This window comes from Cyprinodon variegatus, unplaced genomic scaffold, assembly GCF_000732505.1.
Source record: "Cyprinodon variegatus isolate N-32 unplaced genomic scaffold, C_variegatus-1.0 Scaffold554, whole genome shotgun sequence".
Taxonomy (NCBI): Eukaryota; Metazoa; Chordata; class Actinopteri; order Cyprinodontiformes; family Cyprinodontidae; genus Cyprinodon; species Cyprinodon variegatus.
In genome coordinates, this window is record NW_015151007.1 from 255,436 (window position 1) to 255,963 (window position 528).

At 44.9% G+C, this 528-nt stretch overlaps 1 protein-coding gene across 1 annotated transcript in view; it reads right to left on the reverse strand.

Moving 5' to 3' along the window:
• The window catches only part of LOC107095524 (copine-4-like), a 69,321-nt gene that overhangs the window by 17,677 nt on the left and 51,116 nt on the right, over positions 1-528 (reverse strand). The window contains exon 7 of the mRNA XM_015391657.1: positions 87-173. Within this exon, the coding sequence (XP_015247143.1) occupies positions 87-173 (87 nt within the window). The remainder of the gene's footprint in view (positions 1-86; positions 174-528) is intronic.

Sequence of the window (528 nt, forward strand, 5' to 3'; positions counted from 1 at the left end):
CTGAATAATTGCTTCTTCTAACAATCTATGGGTCTGACTGTCAGCCTGCAGGAGAACATGAGGAGACATCAAAGTCAGGGAGTCACCTTGCACTGGTTCAGAATAACAATCCCAGAGTTCTTGTAGTTCTTCTTCTTGACTTTATATTTGGGATTCATGCACGGCCACTGGACCTGCAACACAAGCACAGGGGGAGGAGTTAAAGCGGTTCTGTCTTTCTGTTCCTGACAGAACCTGCAGCTTATTTCTGTTCTATTGGCAGAACATTCAGCTGGATTTGGAAGATCTAAGTGGAACCTAGAACAGTGGAAACCTCTGAAAAACTACTGAAGATGGAGAAAGTTCAAATGATAAAAACAAAAATTAAGATAAAATAATTGAACTTTATTGAACGCACACTGGAGAAATTCCCTCTCTACATTTAACCCCCCTGCTTGGGGAGCAGTGGGCTTCCATTGTGCGGCGCCTGGGGAGCTCAGAGACCCAGAGCGCAGACTATGGGGATCGAACCCGGTACTTACAACCATC